The sequence below is a fragment of the Drosophila teissieri genome, chromosome 2L (assembly GCF_016746235.2).
Source record: "Drosophila teissieri strain GT53w chromosome 2L, Prin_Dtei_1.1, whole genome shotgun sequence".
Classification (NCBI taxonomy): domain Eukaryota; kingdom Metazoa; phylum Arthropoda; class Insecta; order Diptera; family Drosophilidae; genus Drosophila; species Drosophila teissieri.
The window spans coordinates 20,921,317-20,941,557 of record NC_053029.1 but is presented as its reverse complement, the minus strand read 5'-3'; the positions used below and the strand labels follow the sequence as shown (position 1 = coordinate 20,941,557).

The following is a 20,241-nucleotide window of genomic DNA, read 5'->3' as shown; positions in this document are numbered from 1 at the left end:
ATCCAATGGGGCAGGGGCACAGGCAGGGACAGGAAAACAAGTTCATAGACCAAAGACAACGACCGCAGAAGCAGCCGAGTCTCCGGATGAATGCCGTGGGCCCCGACTTGGAACACACACAGCCACGAATATACATATGGTTATATGGTGGGTTTTCGGATGGGGGAAAGGGATCGGGAGCAGGGTATCTGGAGTAGGGGATTTGAAGGCACTACCTGGTGGGCGCATGAGAACAACACGCGCGTTTTCCACCAGCGTATGCCTTGATGTATTAGCCACAAAGTTCGCAATTAATTGGCGGTTGCTCGAATAAAAATAATACCTTGAATCAATTACCGTGAAAACAAATTGGAGCTTCTCCCATCACCGCCTTTAGCTCACCGAATTTGCATTGATGATGCAATTTCTCTAACATCCATTATGAAGGCGAGGTTCTGGCACGAAAACCTGATCGTGGCGTTGCTGGTGCTAGCATGTTCCAGCGAAAAGAGGCTTCGCGGTGTCTATGGCTCCCAGAGAAGATAGTCGAGATGGTCGGGATGGTCGGAGTGGTCGCAATGGAATGGGGTACCTCAATGCTGGGCGCTTGGCACACAAATTGCTGGCATAGCTGATGCCATGGCTGTTTGCAGCTGTGAAAATTTGCACGCTCTGGAAACCATTTTCCTGCCCGTTAGCAGGGGAACAGAAAGTCGAGCGGCTAAAATGTAGCAGCAGCATACTTGCCGCCTGCGATGATGAGTCGCCCGATCTTTAATTGGTTTAGTACGGCCGGGAGATAAGCAATCGCAGTTCACGCCATTATGCAACTTTCTAAATGCTCAAATTGAAACAGCGAGTTAGCAGGCATGCGCCAAGGTACAGTCCCAGTTCGCAGAGCCTCTAATTAGTCACCGTACCACTTGGCGTATGCGTAATAAACGCACCTGGGAGTGGACCACACACGGGTGGGAAGAGGGAAGGGGGATGCGGTAAGTGGGATGCGGTAAGTGGGATGCGCATCGCCAGACCGGCATTCTTAATCAACTTCCAGGCGGGGCGAGAACAAAACCGCTTGCCGGCTGCCAAAGTCAATAAAAATGTCAACACGGCAAATGTCATGTTGACAAGGCAGACAGAACAAAACGTGCTGATTCTGCGGCTGGAGCAGTGCAAAAATGCCAAGTGGTTCTGCGTTCCCGGTTCTGGGTTCTGGGTTCTGTATTCTGCGGAATATGGACATTCTCACCCGTATAACCTTTACGAGCTTTTCCACCGCTCCTTTCTCTTGCCCACCCATTTTTATGGACAGTTCAAAAATCGTTTATGACAATCGCTGCGAACACGGAACGGCGAAGCTTTTTAATAAAGTTTCGTCGCTGTTGTTGCTGCTCTGTCAGGGATAGTAAAACAATAAAAGGATACAGGGGATAACAGGTCGATGGCGAGTAGGGGGGGCATTCCTGCCACACAATTGCTGTCCATCTGAGAGACGTCGTAAAACTAAAAGCAAACAAGTCTTAATGGAGCGACACCTGTCCCCGACCTCACTAGAGGCCATACATGGCGACCTTACACGGGAATATAATATTTCAGGGTGCCGTATATAAGAGAAATAGGTAGGAATACAAGGAACTATACAGTTTTATTCGAAGGAGTTTATAACCGAGTATTTAACCTAGAACAACGAACTAAAACCCTCCCACTCAACTTAAGGTTCACATATTGCTATGAGAGCTTTTTTCTCCGTGTAAAAATAAGCTGAACCAAAAGTTTCGCATCGGACTCCATGGTGTAACTTTCGCTGCAGATACATAAATACTAGCAGGTATACAGTGTATATCTGAACGATTATTCTTCCACCGCTCTTCCGACATTAACCCAAATCACACAAATGACTTCAGAAAACCGCACACAAAGTGCCAAAGTGATTTGGGGCCAACCTTTTGGGCATTGTGCTCGTAGATTGGGGGTCGCAGATCCCAGCTCTTGGCCATCTGCTAAACTGTCTTTAGCTGCGCATTGAGTCGTCGCTCATCGCTCAAGTTCCGCGGCAATTTGTCAACACGACCGCCGCGTAATGATCATTCATTTGGATGCCAGATAAGCGCGGACTGGCTAAATATAGGCACTTGCCGCAGATCTCTGCGGCTGGGCAGAATCAGCGAAATCAGCAGAATCGAGGGAGCAGCTGCAGCAGGCCCCGCAAACCCTCAATGGGCCAACTCCGGCTGTGAACTAGTTTTCCAGAGTGCCTAGACGGGGCAAACCAGTTCTCTGGGTCAACGACTGCCAAAGTAATTGAGTCGAAGCCCGGATCCCGAGCCCGAGCCCGAGCCCGAGCCCTCCATTGTCGATCAATGCAAATAGCGGCAACAGCTGCTTACAGCGGCTAACCTGAAAGTGGCGGGCTTATTTCTGCAGCGCTCCCTGCTCTTGCTGCAACATAGGCTGCTCCTGTTGCTCCTGTTGGCCGGCTACAATGTTGCGCAACATTCGCTGCACGCAAGTGCACTTTCCATTTTGTTCTCCCGCCTTAATGACTTTATGGACCGTGTGCCCAATTGAAACTTGCCACAATCGCTTGCCAATTTCGCGCAATTCGCTGCAGTCAACAGGGAATTTGTATTTGTGCTGCTGCAGCGGGACATAAAAAAGAGGGTCTAGAAGAAATGCAGGGCGCACAATAAATTCGCCAGACCCACAGGCTCCCAGGCGAATTTATAGAGTTTGGACACAGTTTCACCTGGCTGGTTGGTGTGTTGGTGGGTCGGCGGTCTTACTGGGTGGTTGATTGTTGGAACCCCAAGGCGGGAACTAGTAATTTGCTTTGAAAGCGGCTGATTTGACGGCGGGCAAAACTATGCAAACGGGGTTTCCAGCTGCGACACGTTGCACGTGCATGCCAGGGGATTTGGATACGGTTTTAGTTTTGGTCACCCGACTCACTCCCATCCAAATAAAACATCCAATACAGTTCCACAACGCATTCTCGCGTTTGCATCTTTAAAATTCGAATGGCAAACTGTTTTTTCGGACTATATTCCCCATTGAGTCGCAATCTGCGCAATTAATTTGCCTGCAAACCGCAGAAACCGCTTGGCACACAGCTCTCGCCCATCCATTGACACGTCTGTGGGTCCCAGTCGAAGTGCCAGCTCAAATCCCACTCCTTTACCGCTGGTGAACTAGAAATGGAATTGGAAATGTTAAATCGGGATGTGGCTGGCGAAAAGAAAGAATTCACTGGCTAAAACAACAAAAGGGCGGACAGCATTGTTTTGATAAAACGCCCGCATGAACTCGCATTTCCAGTTCGCTTCAGTTCAGTTCAGCCCGGGCCACGCCCCTTCTACGCCCACGCCCACGCCTCACTCAGATATATCTATTCGCATATGTGGATGAGGGTTCGTGTGTGCAGTTACAATGCACAGTTATCCTTTGATATGGCACACAGCAAACTGCCATGAAATGGTGCGTGTTCATTTCCCGATGTCAAAGGACCGATGCCAGTGCACTACGGAAAATAGAGGGCTTTAATTGAATTAAAGGTTTAAGAGAATTCCATTTAACCCCCGTGGAAAATATTTTGTAAAGTTATAGACTTTATCTCGAATCTGGGCAAAAGCAGATTATATATTTATGTGTGTTTTCCAAAGAAACAAGCGTATCTTTAGAGAGTAACGTAAGGAATAGCTTTCACCGTCGACAATATGATGCAAATATGTATATATAATATATATATACACTGATATATAACATTGAATGAATGAATTGGTTAAAGTTTAACGTATAAAACTTACTCTACATGTAATATAAACATTTAAAGGAGTATCGTTAAAACCGGATCCAAAAAAATTGCATCATTGATCAGCATTTGCAGTCCAATTTACTCACTATTAAAGCATGTGGTCTTTAAATGATATCCTTATATGTGTCATATATTTTAATGTAATATTATATAGCAAAAATATTTGTATTTTATTTTTTATATTGGTTTTCAACCACCCACATAATACAGAAATCTTTGGCTGCAGAAGTCACGATCGTCTGGTTTTCAGCAACATCGCTGAGATCGCAGAGGCCGCAGCAAACGGGTTGCAGGGCATTAAAGCCGGTCTAGGATAACAATGTCTGAAAATGGGAAAATGACAACGACGACAGGGCTGCGGGCCCAACAACAACAACGACAACAAAAACAAGATAACAGAAATAACAACAAAATAGCAACAAAAGCATCGCAGAGCTGTCGATTTGTTTGTGCAAATGCTGTGATGCGAATATTTTCCATTCTGACGTTTGGAAAAACAGCTCCAAACTTCCTCCCCCACTACCACTTTTGACGCCGTCGAAATAAAAAACGCATGAAAAACTAACTAAAATTGACAGCTTGTTCGACGGAAAATAGGAAGTGAAAAACCGCATAAATCCAACGAATTACAAAAGGAATACAATGAATACGATTTCCATGCGGTTTTATATTACATTAACAATATGATTCGGCTTTGCGGCGAGGGATTACCACATTCTATTTTTTCCACCTATTTTAGCTTTTCAGCTGGCGGCCTTTAACCCTGCACCATCCGGCCAGCGGGAAAGATTTTAATTAAATGTTTAAACTTTAATTAAATCCTGATTAGTCAAGCCTGGTCGCTAAGTCACGTCCTCCACTTTTCCTTTTGCAGGCCCATCAGCCGCACTCCGCTTACGCAGATCTCCTATCTGCAGAAGATCCCCACGCTGCCGCGCCACTTCTCGCCCAGTGGGCAGGGCCTGGCCACGTCCACCGCCCTCGGCAGCGGCGGCATGGGTCTCCCCAGCAGCTCCTCCGCCAGCGCCCTCTACGCAGCCCAAACGGCAGCCGGAATCCTGCCCACCTCCCCGCTCCCCTTGCAGCGCCACCAGCAGTTCTTGCCGCCGCATCACCAACAGCACCCGGGAGTGGGAATGGGATTGGGCATGGGACCGGGACCGGGACCAGGGTCGGGGGCTTCAGCAGGACCGCCCCTTGGCCCCCAGTACTCGGCAGCCTGCTCCACCAATCCCAAGTATTCAAATGCCCAGCTGCCGCCACCGGCGCACCACCACCACCAGCTCTCGCCGGCTCTATCCACACCCTCGCCACCCTCGCTGCTCCACCATCCCGCCGGAGGCACTTCATCCGCCTTGGCCCAGGTTCCCTTCCTGGGCGGACCGCACATGGACATGCAGCGGCAGTCGCACTCGGACGACGACAGTGGCTGCGCTCTGGAGGAGTACACCTGGGTGCCACCTGGACTGCGGCCTGATCAGGTGAGAGCCTTAAACAATCCCAGTCTCAATATTTGGCTCCTAGATATGTAAAAGCCAATTAAACTACAAATCCTCCTATTTTTGTTTACCATGTGGTCAGATCTTATAGTGTCAAGTTTGCCAAATTATTATACATTTGTATGCGTGTTACTCGTAGAATCAAAGGGTATACTAGAGTCGATGAAAAGTGTGTAACTGGTAAAAAAAAGCTTTTCCATCGCTAGATGGTATTCATCCAATTCGAACAGCCATGTCCGTCTGGCTATCTGTCAGTCCGTCTGTCTGTATAACTTTAAAATTGACTATTTACGTAGTTAGACTAATGGAATTATTTGAATTGCTTTGAACCTAACTTAAATTCCATTCAAGTGTGTATATAATTGGAAGACATTTCTCTGGTGCCCCTGATTAAGTTTCTCAAATGTAGAGGTCAGATCTTAGTGGTGCCCCACTTTTAAGCAGGCTGTGAACATGCCCAGCAACTGGTCGTACCTAAAACTACATATCTTCGCCTCCAAGACATGCTCTGATATCGACTTCGAGCCTTGGACGTCTGCATGGTGCAGATTGCAGTGGGGAGGCGAAGTACCAAGGGCAGACCCAGGATGGCAGCGAGATTTGTGGGCTGGCGATAAGCGGGATACTTGAGTTATTGTGCGTTATTTTGTCACTCAGAGCGAGCTGTAAATAAATGCACGCGACGGAGCCATAAATCAGCGACTGGTGGCAAGGACGGTCTCGCCAGTTGAAAGATGAAGCAGCGGAGTGGCCAGTGGAGCGGCCAAAGGCGATTGGGACCGGCTCTGCTGGAGCGCGTCAATTAGGCGAGATTCTAGTTTCCCGGCTGTTCGTTTGTCCATCCGGCTGTGGACTTAGATAGCGCTAATGAGTGCCCGCTCCGAAGAGGATGAGGACTCCCCCGCCGGCCAGCAGCCATTCCTCAATTCAAATTTGACTTTAATGGCCAATTCAATTGTGGCTGGAAGCGGCAGGGCCGTGCTTTTTTCAATTATTTGCCAGGCGCCGCAAAACGAAACGAACTCGTAAATTATTCGCGTAAAATATGCGACAATGCCAAATAAATCTTTCACAATCTGCCCGGCAGAAGCGCCCAGTTTCCAACTCCGACCTCTGAATCGAAATTTTTTCGGGGCCTCTTCGTATTGCGTTCAACTCTTTGACTTCCGTTAAAGCCATTTCATAGCCATTCCATGCCATCCGATCCCATCCCGACGGGCCTATCAGATGTCTAGCAATGCATTTCTTCGTTTTGCTTCGCTTTTCGCTGGGTGACTTTACAAACAGAATTGAAAATTTATTTACAGCCATGTGGCAGCAATTTACGTTGATGCGGCATAAGCCATGTGTCAGTCAGCCGCCGCTCTAGCTGGCATTTTCCATTTCCATGTCCCGCTTCTCGCTGTCCGCATGCAGCTTCCCGCTTCTCGCTTCCCGCCGATGAAAGAACGCTTGGCGAGCGTGGCCAATAAAGTAAGCTTAGCACGTTGTGCACCTTTCAACCTGGCTCTCAAGGAGGCTCAGATGGAGGAGCAGGAACCGAGAAATCAGCGTAATAAAATCAAAAATCCCAGCCCGCAGTGGCGGCTCTTAACCCTTTGTGCCCGCGCCTCCTTAACTGTAATCTCGGCCATTCCGCAAGGTACTTACCACTCGCTTCCATCTCCTCTGTTCTCCCGCAGGTTCGCTTGTACTTCTCGCAGATACCCGACGACAAAGTGCCATACGTCAACAGTCCGGGGGAACAGTATCGTGTGCGACAATTGCTCCATCAACTTCCGCCGCATGATAACGAGGTGAGTACGGGGAGGGGTCGCTCCCGTCAAAATCCCAATCCCATTCCCATTCTCATTCTCATTCCCAATCCTGAACCTGACCCCAAGCCCAAACCAAAGCGCAAGCCCCTCGGGATCGTGGGCCCGTCAATTTTGCGGGATTTATCCCAACTGGAGGAGCTGGCATCGCATGGCAGCACCGCTTATCGAGATTGAAACCAACTCGAATTACGGGCTATGACATTTCAAAGTCAAATTGCGCTACGATTTTCCCACACACCTCCTTTCCAATCTACAGATGTATGCATGTGTATGTCCCTTCCGACCATTTCCCGTTTTGTAACCTTTAATTAATCGGGGAAACAAGTGCAGACTCAGTCTGAGTTTGGTATTTAGAGCAGGCGCTGACCACAAGGCATTGCTGAGCAAACTGGCGGATATCAGTTACTTGCGTTGGGAATAGTGTTGGTAGAGGTACAAATTGCCGTACCTAACAATATACAAGACCTGCATGTGAGAGTTTAAAGTTCATATATGAAGTTCGATTTTGCATATATATATTTGGATCAGCTTCAAAGATGTTTCCAGTTGATACTCCGCTAAAATAGTAGGTACGATATGTACAACTACCGCGGTACACCACTGTTTCGAGGATTGGGGTCTGATATCTGGAGGATGGCTAACGATGACCAGAACACTCATTGAAGGCCGACTCGAAATAAGAAAAAAGAGGACCAAACCGAAAAATAAGTGGGGGCAGCCGAAAAAATTTGCATACAACACACAAACGAGACGCTGACCGTAGACCACAGACCGTTCTGGGGAGTTGGGCATAGCTATGGCCAGAGCCACAGCCAGATCCAAATGGAGATGGAGATGCCGATGGAGTGGCAGCAGGAGGCTGACGGTGAAGCGTTGATGGGCAGCCTGGGCTACTGACTACCGTTTGCCTTTTGCGGTTTGCTCCGCGTTTCTCCGGGCATCGGTCATCTGGCGGGCTTTGGGATTTGTGGGATGCGGGATGTGGGATGAGGAATGTGGGCCTGTCTGCCGCCGAGACAAACAATCTCGCCAGCTCCCTGTCCGCGCTTCTTGGAAAGATCACTTCAGGCTGGGGTTCAGCTTGGTTCAGCCCACCGTTCCTCGGTTCTCTGCTGTCGAGTCCCACTTGAACATATGATTTCCCTGTCTTTTCCCAGCAGTCGGAGGTGGAGTAGGCCCGGGTGAAAAGCGGGCGATGGAAAGCCACAGTTTTCAGTTACTCGCTGTCATTTCAGGTTCGTTACTGTCACTCACTGACGGATGAGGAGCGCAAGGAGCTGCGGCTCTTCTCCACGCAGCGCAAACGCGATGCCCTGGGCCGCGGCAACGTGCGGCAGCTGATGAGCGCCCGACCCTGCGACGGCGTAAGTACTCCGATACTCCTCTGCGGAAACCCACTGTTGTCGAGGAGCATTCCCCGCATATCTAACTCACCGATCCTTGCAGTGCGATGACCTAATCTCCACGGGTGACATCGCCGTGTTCGCCACGAGACTGGGTCCCAATGCCAGCTGGCATCCGGCGTGCTTCGCCTGCTCCGTTTGCCGCGAGCTCCTCGTGGACCTCATCTACTTCCACCGGGATGGTCGCATGTACTGCGGACGCCACCACGCCGAGACCCTGAAGCCCCGCTGCTCGGCCTGCGATGAGGTGAGTGCTCCCTGCTAGGGATTAGCATTGCTTAAAACTATACTTTTGTCCCTAAGAATAATATTTTGGCTATTTAAGTTAAGCCCTCCGTAGCTAAAAAGGTGTTTATCTCTAATCCGCAGATTATCCTGGCAGACGAGTGCACGGAGGCGGAGGGCAGGGCGTGGCACATGAACCACTTTGCCTGCCACGAGTGCGACAAGCAGCTGGGCGGGCAGCGATACATCATGCGGGAGGGCAAGCCGTACTGTCTGCACTGCTTCGACGCCATGTTCGCCGAGTACTGCGACTACTGCGGGGAGGCCATTGGGGTGGACCAGGGCCAGATGAGCCACGACGGGCAGCACTGGCACGCAACAGACGAGTGCTTCTCCTGCAACACGTGCCGCTGCTCGCTGCTGGGTCGCGCCTTTCTGCCGCGACGAGGGGCTATCTACTGCTCCATTGCCTGCAGCAAGGGGGAACCGCCCACGCCGTCGGACAGCTCTGGCACCGGCATGTACACTACGCCCACTCCACCCACACAGCGAGTGCGCCCCCATCCGCAAGCGCCTCTGCCAGCGCGCATCCCTAGCAGCCACGCCTCCAGCTCGCCGCCCATGTCGCCGCAACAGCAGCAGCAGCACCAGGCGACCTTCAATCAAGCGATGTACCAGATGCAGAGCCAGCAGCTGGAGGCGGCGGGGGGACTGGTGGACCAGAGCAAGAGCTACGCCGCATCGGACTCGGATGCGGGGGTGGTGAAGGACTTGGAACATGGCGGACACATGGGCGGAGGAGATCTGACGGATTTTTCGGGGGGTCGCGCCTCCAGCACCTCGCAGAATCTATCGCCTCTGAACTCACCCGGCGACTTCCAAACCCACTTTCTGCCAAAGCCCATGGAACTGCAGCGCGACGGAGTGTACAACTTCAACGAGATGTCCTCGAACCTGGACGCAGCCTGGCCGGCGAAGCCCACAAACAGCTACCATATGCAGAGACAGCTTCTGGAGAACCCACACACTGCCAGCATGCCGGAACTGGCGGGAAAACTGGTGGCGCCTCCTGCGCACATGCAGCAGATGTCCCAGCTACACGCCGTGTCCTCTCAGCAGTTCCAGCAGTTTCAGCATCACGAGTACGCGGACATCCTGCATCCGCCGCCTCCACCGCCGGGCGAGGTTCCCGATCTGCCCACTCCCAACTTAAGCGTGGCCTCCACCGCCCTGCCACCCGAACTGATGGGCTCACCCACCCACTCGGCTGGCGACAGGTCGCTGAACACTCCCCTGTCCACGCAGTCGGCCTCCCACGCGCCCCCACATCCGGTATCCATACTAAGCGGTGCCTCCTCCTCCTCGCCGATGAGCGGGGAGCCGGCCAAGAAAAAGGGCGTGCGCTTTGAGGGAATTCCGGACACCCTGCCCCGATCGCGCAGCTACTCGGGTAACGGAGCGGCAACGAGTGGCGGCGGCGAGAGGGAGCGGGATCGGGATCGGGACAAGGACAAGGAGGGAGGAGGTCGCCATGGTCACGGCCACTCCTCCCGAAGGCGAAGACGTCGCAAGTCCTCCACCAGCTCATCGCACCATCGCAGCGGCAGCGGCCATCGGTCACACTCGACCACTCGAGCGGACACCTATGCGCCTGCGGAGCCCCTCTCCTCGTCCTACCAAAGTCCACCATCGGTGCTGCAAGCTGCCAACTTGGTCCACGAGTTGCCCAAGGGACAGCAGAGGGAACGGGAACGGGAGCGGGAGCGGGAACGCGAGGAGTCCGAGGAGTCGGACGTGTGCTCCACCTGCTCCTCGAGCTCCTCCAGCTCGGAGGACTACATGATGATGTACCAGCTGCCGCAGAGGCGCCATTACGGCGGCGTGCGCGTGAGCTATGTGCCAAACGATGCACTGGCCTACGATCGGAAGAGGAAGCCCAGTGAACTAGGCGGCGACAAGGACAAGAACTGCATCATCTCGTGATGCCGCCCGCCGGTAGGGTTCCAATCAGAGCCCAGGTTCGAGTACAGATGCAGATGCAAATCGAGATCTTATTAATGTGGCGCCACGGGCAACTCTATCTCGTGGCTAACGAAGTGGCCCAGAACGCTCGCGGGGATCATAAATTCCTCGGAAGGGAGGCAATTGCCTCTCCACAAAGCAAAATAAAGTTCAACTTGACATTAAGGCGCCTAGTTAAGATACACTCACAAACTTACATATGCAACTCCGGAGGAGGAGACCCTAGAATAAGAGCCAACACTGTTCCAAATACACATCCCTAGTTAAGCTAATTGAAGATTGAACTATATATATTTTTATGATTACCGGTAGCGTAGCGAAGATACATTGCAGATAACCCTATTTATACATTTTATTTATATTTATCTATATACATATATCGCATTCTAGGCTTCCCATATACACTGAGTATATGGGTATAGATATATAAGTGTAACGCGGCGGGTCCCTCAAAACCCTGATGTTGACGATTGGGCTAATGAAACTCCACAATAACTTAGACTAAGCGGAATCACTCACTGTATGACATTCACGAGAATAAAGTTCAAAAGGAGTAACTGTTAAGGTGTTTTGGAGAATAAAGAAGCAGCTCCATCAGTTAAACGTTTTGTAGTTATAGGATGAATTCAATTCCAAATTCATTTTGGCAGACTATTTTTGAGTAATTCAATTAATATGAATTCATTAAACGTGCATCTCGATATACATGGCTCCCTTAAATCGGCTACTGAAATATATTTGGAAATATATAGTTGCAACTTTGTGCCATTTCCTGCATTAGCTGGGCTATTTGCGGGTGCAATAGCTTCTCTGGCGTATGTGCGGCATAATTATGCATCAGATAATGAATACAAATTACGCGCATGTCGAGCATTTGCATGCTGGCCATCCACCAGCGGCAGCAACATGGAAATTTAAATCGAAAATAAGGCAGGCAGGCCGAACTGCGCCGCCTGCTAATAAGTTGATAGCAAGTTATGGCGCATCGCTCCTCGGGATCGAATCGGGTCGGATCGTTTCAGATGGGACTGGGCGCAGGGCCAGGTACTCCAGTTGGCAACCCGTCGAATAAGAGCAATCACATGCATGCAACGCTTGCCACAGGGCGTAATTAGCAAATAATGCCGGCCACTCCGATGGGGCACATTACATGAGGTGGACAAGGAGCCGCGAAGGCGAGTGTAACCCATGTTCCTGCTTACATTGTTAGAGTCAACAACTTGCGGCCCAGCCTTCTGTTTGCATACATTCCGCTGGCTGCCATGCACTGAGAACAATATGTAGAGCTCGGTAGCTGGATGAGAAAGATTATTCTTCTACGGAATAAAATTGTGTTGTAGTTTTATACACCTATTAAGCTAAACGGATTAGTAGAGTTGCTGATATACCGAGGTGCCAATTTAATAAACATCGGAAATTAAAAAAAAAATTAAAACGAGAGAGAACGCTACGGACAGACGGACGGACGGACAGAAGGACATGTCCAGATCGACTCGGCTACTGATCCTGATCAAGAATATATATACTTTATATGGTCGGAAACGCTTCCTTCTGCCTGTTACAAACTTTTCAACTAATCTAGTATACCCTTTTACTCTACAGGCAAAAAGTTTTTTAGCAGATCGATAGAAATTTACAATACTAATAAGAAAATGAAAAAATATCAAAACCTTTTTCAAAAGTGTGGGCGTGGCAGCTTTAGGCGGTTTGTGGGCGTTAGAGTGGGCGTGGCAACATGAATCGACAAACTTGCGCTGCGTCTATGTCTCTGGAGTCTGTATGCTTATTCTCAACTTTCTAGCTTTTATAGTTCCTGAGATCTCGACGTTCATACGGACGGACAGACAGACGGACAGACAGACGGACGGACAGACGGACATGGCAAGATCGACTCGGCTATTGATCCTGATCAAGAATATATATCTTTATATGGTCGGAAACGCTTCCTTTTGCCTTTTACATACTTTTCAACGAATCTAGTATACCCTTTTACTCTACGAGTAACGGGTATAATTACAATATATGCAGTGCACAGTCTTTTTACTAATACTATTTGGTTTATATCTGAAGTCTCATATTTTTGGAATGAATAACCTTTTCCTTTATTTTCGCTGCAATGAATAATATTTTCGGCCAAAGAAGGAAAATAAACTGAGCACCGAAATCAGTCAAAGGGCCCTAAGTCGCATAAATAAAGTTATATTTTCACTGTGTGCGACTGCTAGTCGGCCAAATCATTGACAGCTGTGTAATTTGTGGCAATGCCCCTTCCATGTCCAGTTTGTCACCAGGCCCGCCTAATGGCCACTTAATAACGCCCACTCCAGGGCAGTTTGCATCCTCCTCCGTCCTCCATCCGCCCCTTGAATGCCACCTGCATGCTGCTGCGATGGAAAAGGCCGATAAGCCACCGAAATAGTCTGCGTCTGGCATTGATAAGCCAAATGACTTTGGCGTTAACGCACAGACGTACGGAAAATACCTCACTCCGAGTGGAGATCTCCAGCGACACTGGACAGCAGCCAAACGGCAAGGACTCTCTGGGCACGCAACTTTTGCAATTGTAATTCCGCAAAGTTTCTCCTGCTCCAGAGAAGAGGTGGAGCAAGTGCATTTGCCAGATAGATTTTTGTTGTTAGATGCCATTTTTCGTTATAATCCAGCGACGGGCAGCAGACAAAGGACGAACTCTCACTGTTCTCCCAGCTTTCACTCGATGCGTGCGCCTTTGTGTTTTATTGCATGTCATTTCCGCTGCCGTTTCCTCCGGCCTGGCATACTTCTGATGATTGGTCTGCTCCTGTCTGGCGGGCATCCTGCCACCGCCACTGCCCCCGGCAAATGCAGTGCAGCCATTATGTTTATCCTGCCACACATACTGCCATCTACCAGGCACACTACACAATCCCATTCCCATTCCCAACCCCCCGGTCAGATGTACACTTGTACATCAGATATGGCTGAATTTATATTCGCATTTCCGACGCTCATTTTTATCATGAACGAAAACTGGGGTCCACACACTCCGCCAGCAAATTGTAAATGTGCAGCTGCCGCACTTATGCCCCTGCCCAGGATTCGTTGGAGTGGAGCATCCGGGTGGACAAATAACCGAGAGTTGAGTGGGGCGACTTTTATTGGGGCCGTGACTACATGGGACAATCTGCTCGTGGCATTTTGTTGCGCTTTTCAGACGAGGTTTCCCGAATTTTCAACTGCGGTTTTCATTGCCAGCTTTAATGGCATTCAATGGGAGCAAGAATCTGAGAAGCCCACGAGCTAAACCGAATTTCGAAAGAGTTCGAGATATAAAGGTTTTTGAGATTGGTCATTTAAGAAAGTTTTGTTTATGCGAATTAACAGTTCAAACTAGAGAAGTGCGTAACATAATAGTTATGATTGTAAGTTCCACGTATCGTAGAAGGAGACATTTGTTGATTTCTCAGCTCTTCCTACTACTGTAATGTAGAGTACACATATTATTTCTTTATTACCAATATATCACTACTCACTTAGCTTTTACGTTTTAAACAGACAAACGTTCTCAAAGCTTAACAAGATAGAACGCTATAGTCGGGTTACCCGACTTTCTGATACCCGTTACTCAGCTGGTGAAGGTGCGAAGAGAAATTACAACACTGACCGTTTTTGGCGGTTTGTGGGCGTTAGAGTGGGCGTGGCAAAAAGATTTTTGGTATATAGGGTTAAATTTACAAGACTAACAAAAATGTGAAAAAATGTCACATTTTTCAAAAGTATGGGCGTGGCAGGTTTGGGCGGCTTGTGGGCGTTAGAGGGGGTGTGGCAACATGAATCGACAAACTTGCGCTGCGTCTATGTCTCTGGAGTCTGTATGCTTATTCTCAACATTCTAGCTTTTATAGTTCCTGAGATCTCGACGTTCATACGGACGGACAGACAGACGGACGGACAGACGGGTATGGTCAGATCGACTCGGCTATTGATCCTGATCAAGAATATATATACTTTATATACTCGGAATCGCTTCCTTCTGCCTGTTACATACTTTTCAATGAATCTAGTATACCCTTTTACTCTACGAGTAACAGGTATAAAAACACCCTAATAAACATTTTGAAATAAATTCGATTAGTTTAAAACGTAGTTTCCAGTTAAATTTATGGTGTCTGACACCATACAGAAATACTTTACTTGTAACCAACGTCAGTTTCGCACAATTCGATTATGAAAATGTTATTAACTTCTGCAGAACGTATTGAAAAAAAAAAGTAATTTATGTGCCCAGAGTCGGAGCTTATTATTGCAGCAGAACTCCAATCCCCCAACGGACCACCACTCACTATCGACTGGAACGGACTAATGGCGCAGCTTTCAGCAATTGTTTACTGGCCCATTAATTAATACAAATATAAATTGGCAATATGAGTGCGTGCTGCTCACACTCGGACCAAACAGCACTGGCAGCAAAAACAATGAATCAAGTGTAGACCCGGATCCGGTCCGCTGAAGTGCGTCCGGAGAGCGGGGGTTTGGTCGGGCCTGGCGCATAAATAACCACGAAATGGCCGGCAAAAACAGAAACAAAAAAATATGTATCACACATATATACATATATTACTATGCCCTTCGCCTAGAACGTTTAATTAATTTTTAGCGTGTTTCGCAGCCCCCAAAACCAGGCAGCAAAAAAGAAACAATTATTAATATTCGCCAGGCCCAAAGTCCCCGCCCCTCCAGCCACTGCCCGCTCCCAATCCTCCGGTCACGTCCACACTCCCCATTCGGCAGCAATAAAGGGATACATCATCATAACTAATAATAATCATGTGCGGACACAGTGGCTCCCTGGACTTAAAGAGATAGCGGAAGTCGTCCTGCGAAAGTGGGACTAACTGCGCTCGGCTCGAATTAAATTAAGCGTTATTGATGGTGGGACACATGTCCTGGTCGAGCTCTCCGAGCAACTGTATCCGTCTGGTATATATCGCACCGCAGTTCCTGCAGCTAGCGAGTCCAACAAGTCAGCCATAAAGAGACAGCCGAGTCTGCACAGTGGGGCAAATTCATTAATTGTTGAAAAAATGTAAAAAAATGTGACTGATCCTCAAACCTCAAACCATTATAGAGGTTTGTGTGTAAAATGCAATTCATTTAACCAGATGCAAATGCAATTCCGATAAGTCAGAAGAGACAAATATATAAGAATACTATGTTACTTACATACCTCCTTACTTACCACTGTAAAAGCACTGCCGTGTGTGGAATGTCAATCTGACTTGCCCCGACTGACTATCATTAGCCGAACTGACTTGGTCTTTGTCTAATGTGCAAATCTAATTAATGCTGCACTGGGCGGAAAATTTGAACCCCATGTGTGACTCGATGGCCGTGAATCGGGCGGAGGTGGTTGGTAACTAGCCAGTGTCTCCGCAATATATGCCACAAATAATCATAAAACTAATGTTGCAGACGTTCCAGCTCTCCTCCCTCCGCTTCCCGGGAACTGGCCGAAAACCAGACCGGGGTCTGTTTGTTACTTTGTAACGCATTTATTGTGGTTATATTTTCCTTCTCCGACTGGCAGGAGTTTATTTGGTCTTGGTCTGGCCACAGAATTTGTATCTGTTTCGCTTTCGGTCGTGGCTTTTGCTTGGCTTCGCCTGGGTTAGCCCCATAATTCATAATGAATTTATGATCGGCGGGGCTGCAATGTGTTTATTGGCCAAGCATGAGGTGATTTGTAAAATGATGATCAACTTTAAATTAAACAGTTGGGGCATTTCTACAAAGGAAGTGATCAAATTGAGCTCCTTACACACAACAGTTAGGCTTAAAGCTTTCGTAGTCATGATACGAATTTCCTTACATCACTGACATATGCTCTCACTATTCATATCGAAAGTTTCGAAGGCCTTGCCATAGAAAAAAGACAAGGGGAGTTTGCGGAGTGGAACTTTTAATTAAGCCGGGACTTTCGCTTCCGTTTCGCTGCCTCTGCGCCTAAGTAGCTCGGCACAACAATCTAAATAATTAAAATATGCAAATGCCGCCTAATCCTGACCAGTGACACGTACGCAGACACAACAGTCCGGAACGAAACGACGGAGGCGAACGACCAAAATGGCATAGTACCCGTTCCTCTGAAGCGGAGCGATTTGGGGAATGGACACGAGGACATTCAGACAACCAGCGATTTACTTAAATTATTCATGGCAATGCAGTTCGACTCGGGGGATACGGATGGTCTCAGCCCCACTGTAGCAGGTAGTAAATTAAGTAAATGACTCCGCCGAATTGTCGGCGTAAAGTTTGAACAACACTTTGCAGCAATAAAAGGCCCTCCACGCTCAGATGTATGCTACAATTTTTTCCAAGCTAGGAAACCCCCAAGCCATCCAGGTTTCCATTCGGCGTTTGGTCTGGCGGCAGCTGATCCGCTCGCTAAAATATTCAATTATCGAAGTGGTGCATAGGCCGCCATCGTTTTGCCTAATTGTAAAAGTTTTATGAGCAGCACTTTTAAAGCCGGGAATTTTATTCGTGTTTTACAACTTTTTGGGCGGTGCTGTTGCCCGCGCGGAATGTTTGTTTCCGTTTGTTGTTGGAAGAGGGAAAACATAATTTTTAATTTCGTTGCCCGCAGCGTTTTTATTGGTTTTTAATTTCGCTGCTGCAGACATGGTCCGCTGCTTGTCCTTTTCCAGTGAATGTAAACAGCGTCCTTAGAAGTTGCCACCGAAAGGGACGCCAGGAAACGGGCTCCTCTGCTCCGATCCCGCCGATTCCCCGGATCCTGATGCTCCTGCGGCCCATCGGGCGGCTGTCATAAAGCGTTAGCGTTGCTTTGTGTGCAGCGTCGTCAACGATATCATCATCATTTTCATCATCGGCTGGATGGTGGGATGGTGGGATGGCAGGATGCAGGCTGGAGGCTGGAAACCTTCCCGCTGCGTGCAAATATGCTTTGTCTATAGCATTCGTTTACATTTTTTTGCTCCTTTTTCTCCGTTTTCCTTTGACTGTTGTTGTTACTTTTTCATTACTTTGGCTTAAAATTGATATGAAACTTTTTGCCCACTTTCGACGGGGAGAAGGAGTCCTGGCCATCAATACGCTTCGTTTCGTGTTTATTTTGCCACACACATGCAAACCCCAGGGTCCTTCTGTCTGTCTGTTTTTGCTTGTGCGATTGCGGACAGTTGTTGGGTCTTCGTCCTTGCTTTCATGGGTTTTTAATTACGACAAGAATAACAATATCATGTGGTCCATGCTAGCCGAATCGACCAGGTTCTAAAGTTTCTCGACGTCTCATTCTTCCGCTTTAACACACCGAAATTAATCCGGGTTGAGACTGGATGAATATATTCCAAATTTAAAGTGGAAATATACATATATCTTCGACATAAATAAAATCAAATCTCCTGGGCTGGGGAGCATAATTCGATTGCTAGGCCGCTTATCTGTAAACTTTATTATCGCATTCAGCACAGCCGGTAGTCCCCAGACATTCCTTCCGCTTTGACTCATTGTCGGCATAGCTAAAATATCGCTTAAATATTTGATGTATCATGCATATGCCATGAGGCCCCTGCCCATCCGACGAGTAATGCAAAGCCCCTGAAAAAACAACCACTGAGCTCTACAAAACGAAGAAAAATGCAAAGTAAACATTGCGCATACGCCGTGATGGCCCCCAGGCAGCGCAGCAACACTTCTGCCAGTTTCAGGTGGCGTGGCAAAGCGCTAAACGCTGTTTGCCATTCGGATATCGAAAGTTATAAAGCATGAAATCAGTGCCAGCCACCGCCATGCGATGATGATAACGAGGGTCTGGGATTTGGGGCTTTCCAGGGGGCGTCGGAGCGAAGGTAGAACTTGGCGGCATATTTAAATGTGGCTGCAGGGCAGACAAAAGGGCAGGGGTGATGGGGTTGCTGGGGTAGCTGGAGTAGCTGGAGTAGCTGGGGCTGAGCTCCGTGTTTGCATTTCGCTTACAGGCACTGGCAGACAGTCAAAAATGTGGAAAATGTCTCCGCAGTTTCCCCGCTGCTCGGTCGGGTGGAATTTTCGGCAACAGGAATTTCCCATTTGCAGTGATAATCAAAGGGCCGATCAAGTTCCAGGCCTACGGCAGCCACTCGAAGATGAACTTAAAGTTTGCGACGAGTTGGGCCGCAAACAAATGGAGTTTTCTCCCCAGTCGTCTGCCATTCTGGACCGCAGGCTCTGGCTCTTAATTTTCCGCTTGTGGTTTTTTATTTTTTGTAATTTTCTACTTTGTGGCCGCGGGAAAAGGGAAGCGCACGAGATGCACGGAGATAGTTGCTCGCCTGTGTAATTATCCGCTTATGCTTCCCTTTTACCGTCATTACTGTTGCCTTTGTGGCCATATAAAGTTGTCGCTGTTTTGACGTTTTCCAGAAAAGCTGCTTAGGCAACTCCAACTTCCAACCTGGGCAAGCGGAAGTTGCCCAGCAGCGGAAGTAATTGGCAGTGGCAATTTGGTCGTGTAATTAGCAAAACTGTAATGACCTCTTTCTGGGCCAGCCTCGGAAGTGCAATCGAAATGTGGTCGACGTGCGGCGAGAGCATCTCCAGGCCAAGCGAAGTTGGCAATCTGTTTGGCTTGCACTTCAATTACTTGTTCCAATGCCGCAATTACCATTCGTTTGGCCAAACATAATGTGTCCTTGTCATCGCTGGCTGCTCCTGTGGCGTCTGTGGCTCCTCCTCGTCCTGCTCCTCCAGCTGCAGCTGCAGTGCTGGCCGGGAGTCCTGGAAGATACTTGCCGTAGACCTTGTTGTTTGCACCTTTGCTTTGGCAATTTACACATGGCAATGGCAATAATAAATCAAAAGTGAAAATGCAAATATTTTCCAGGCACCAGGCGGCAGACGGTCACCAGCAGCCAGACAAACATCCTGCAGGAAGCTAGACAATGTGGTTGTCCATTGACTTGCAGGAGGAGGAGTGGGTAGGATAAGGACTAAGGACGTGGGACGGGGCTCTAGAGATTTATAGCAGGTGCCGTTGTAGTTGTTGCAGTTGTTGTAGTTGCTGCAGTGGGGGAGTTCGACACAGTGGCATCAATAAATAATTGGAAAATGAATGCTTTGCTTATAAGAGATTTCGCAAATGACCCGACAGACAATGGATGGAATATTTGATGGGACAGCCAGGGGGTTGGCTGCGCATAAGTGATGGTTAGACCAACAACACTCGACGGATGTGCATCCAATTCACTTTAACTGGCCCAACGCCCAACTTCCGGCACTTAAAGTTAGCTCCCGCCTATCTCTCAGGAGGTATTCCGAATTCAGTTCCCTTAATCGACCGCAAAACACCCAACAAAGTCCCACCATCAACTGTCACCGAATGCCACAATTAAAATGGAAATTAACAGGGAAAGCACACTGTCAATACGACTGTCACCTCTGACAGCCAGTTGACAATTGCAAATGAGCACGAGCCACACAGCCCGTAGAGTTCCATGGTATCCGGA

At 48.6% G+C, this 20,241-nt stretch overlaps 1 protein-coding gene across 2 annotated transcripts in view; it reads left to right on the top strand.

The window, feature by feature from the left end:
- The window catches only part of LOC122626320 (protein prickle), a 59,920-nt gene extending 48,664 nt beyond the window's left edge, over nt 1-11,256 (top strand). For both annotated transcript variants that reach the window (XM_043806522.1, XM_043806521.1), the window contains 5 exons: nt 4,665-5,271; nt 6,972-7,085; nt 8,342-8,470; nt 8,553-8,756; nt 8,879-11,256. In XM_043806522.1, the coding sequence (XP_043662457.1) occupies nt 4,665-5,271; nt 6,972-7,085; nt 8,342-8,470; nt 8,553-8,756; nt 8,879-10,717 (2,893 nt within the window). In that variant the 3' untranslated portion in view covers nt 10,718-11,256. The remainder of the gene's footprint in view (nt 1-4,664; nt 5,272-6,971; nt 7,086-8,341; nt 8,471-8,552; nt 8,757-8,878) is intronic.
- Nucleotides 11,257-20,241: the final 8,985 nt, after the last annotated feature.